Source organism: Sander lucioperca, chromosome 5 (genome assembly GCF_008315115.2).
Source record: "Sander lucioperca isolate FBNREF2018 chromosome 5, SLUC_FBN_1.2, whole genome shotgun sequence".
Taxonomy (NCBI): Eukaryota; Metazoa; Chordata; class Actinopteri; order Perciformes; family Percidae; genus Sander; species Sander lucioperca.
Window position 1 is genome coordinate 22,199,950 of NC_050177.1, and position 2,113 is coordinate 22,202,062.

At 39.9% G+C, this 2,113-nt stretch overlaps 1 protein-coding gene across 1 annotated transcript; it reads right to left on the minus strand.

The window, feature by feature from the left end:
- Window positions 1-240: 240 nt before the first annotated feature.
- Window positions 241-1,282, minus strand: LOC116048338 (olfactory receptor 52E8-like). Its single transcript, XM_031297380.1, has one exon. It carries the CDS (start codon window positions 1,280-1,282, stop codon window positions 317-319), a length of 966 nt encoding a protein of 321 aa, XP_031153240.1. The 3' UTR covers window positions 241-316.
- Window positions 1,283-2,113: the final 831 nt, after the last annotated feature.

Consider the following 2,113-nt stretch of genomic DNA (forward strand, 5'->3'; position numbering starts at 1 on the left):
ACAGTAGGCTGGTAGTAAAAAAGCCTTCCAGTACAAGTGAGTTTTAAGACATGGTATAAAGTGATTCTGATCTGGCTCCTTGCCAAGAAGAAAAGCCTCAGTAAACTTCTAACATAGCATTTTTGTTGGAACAATCAGGAGACCCCTGCTTGAGGATCTCAGGCTGCGTTGGGCTCATAGAGGATTTCATTATTTATTATTACTGTAGGAGCATGCAGTTCTTTAATAGTGAAAATCAAAATTGATTCTAAAGCTCACAGGGAAGTGACATATTTGAAGCAGCAAAAGTAACTTATCACTTGATTGATGATGTATTTTATCCAGTTGTTGTGCTGCTATTAATTTTCCTAGTAACTAATTTCTTTTTCAAGTGTTCTTTGATATCCTTGGTTTTGAAACAGTATATTAATGGGTTAATAGCAGCAGGTAAAATACTGTACAGCATTACAACAACTATGCGAACTGGGACACTGAATGTAAATCCCACAAAATTTGCCAGGTACACAAAGCATCTTGGCATGTAATAGAGAAATGTGATGATAATCTGTGGCAAGCAGGTAGACAGAGCCATCATGCGGCTGCTATTAGAACTGGTCATTCTCATAACTGCAACAATGATGACAAAATAAGAGAAGATGATAAAACCCAGAGGCAATATCAAAAAGAACATGGCCCCACCTAATGCAACTACCTCAACTTCTCGTACGTCCTCACATCCAAGCACTGTTATTGCTATATGGTCACAAAAGCAATGTGTAATTATATTTGAATTACAGTAAGGCAATCTCAGAGTATCTAAAACTATTCCCACCATCCACAACATTGGCAAAATCCATGATATTCCACAAAGCACAGAAACAGTGTTGTTTGTAAAAAGAGCTGTGTAACGCAGTGGAGCACAAATTGCAACAAAGCGATCAAGGGCCATCACCATCAGGATGAAAGAATGAGACGCCCCCAGAAAATGAACAAAGTACATTTGTACAAAGCATCCATAAAATGAAATAATACTGTCATCAAACCAATATTTTGATATAATCTTTGGCAGAGTAACAGTCCCAAACTTTAAGTCAGTTAGTGCCAAATGGCAAAATATCAGATATGTGGGTTTGTGAAGAGACCTCTCACATCTAACAAACACTAAAATAAAAATATTTCCTACAGCTATAGCCAAGAAGAGAACCAAAAGCAGGGCTGACACAGGTCCATAATACTCCTGTGAAAGTCCAGGAAATCCCAGGATGAAGAAATTTGTAATCCTTGTTACATTAGTGTAGAACATAATCACTTGAATTAACGGTAACAACCTATCAAAAGAAAACACATACATTGAAATAGTTATTAGATGTGACAAGTTGAGGGAAATCTGAAATAACATTGGAGCATTAACAATAGACCTAACTACTTTAAATCTAACAATTATGCAAACAAAAGTGTTAGTCACTACATTGTCATTTCATGTTTTCTGTGGAGGATCTAAAGTGTAAATCTTACCTTGTAAAAGTTACAATAGATCTGCCTCCATGAAGTACTGCCACATCTCACTGTAGTGCCACCTAATATGTGATTAGCATCTTGTTTGAAACCAATATCAATGTTTACTTTCGTAAACAAGTAGATCCCAAATGGTCATGTTCTCTAATGAGTTCCACCCATCTGTGTTAACATGTCACGTGCCAGCCTGCTTCAAGTCCTCAACAATCATCCCTGTTGAAGAAGCCAAGGACCACAGGACTTAACGACTTCAAACCTGTCGCCCTGACCTCTGTGGTTATGAAGTCCTTTGAACACCTTGTGCTTTCACACCTCAAAGACATCACCGACCCCCTCCTGGACCCCCTGCAGTTTTCCTTGTCTGTTGACAATTCAGTCAACCTGGCCCTACACTACATCCTCCAGCACCTGGACTCCGCAGGAACCTACGCCAGGATCCTGTTTGTGGACTTCAGCTCTGCCTTTAATACCATCATCCCGGCTCTGCTTCAGGAGAAACTCTCCCAGCTTGAAGAGCCTGACTCCACCTGCAGGTGGATCACAGACTTCCTTTCTGACAGGAAGCAGCATGTGAAACTGGGGAAAGACATCTCCGACTCACAGACCATCAGCACCGGAT

What these genes read in the sequence shown, in the direction of transcription:
- LOC116048338 (XM_031297380.1), bottom strand. Translation starts at nt 1,282, where the DNA reads ATGTTCTACACTAATGTAACAAGGATTACAAATTTCTTCATCCTGGGA.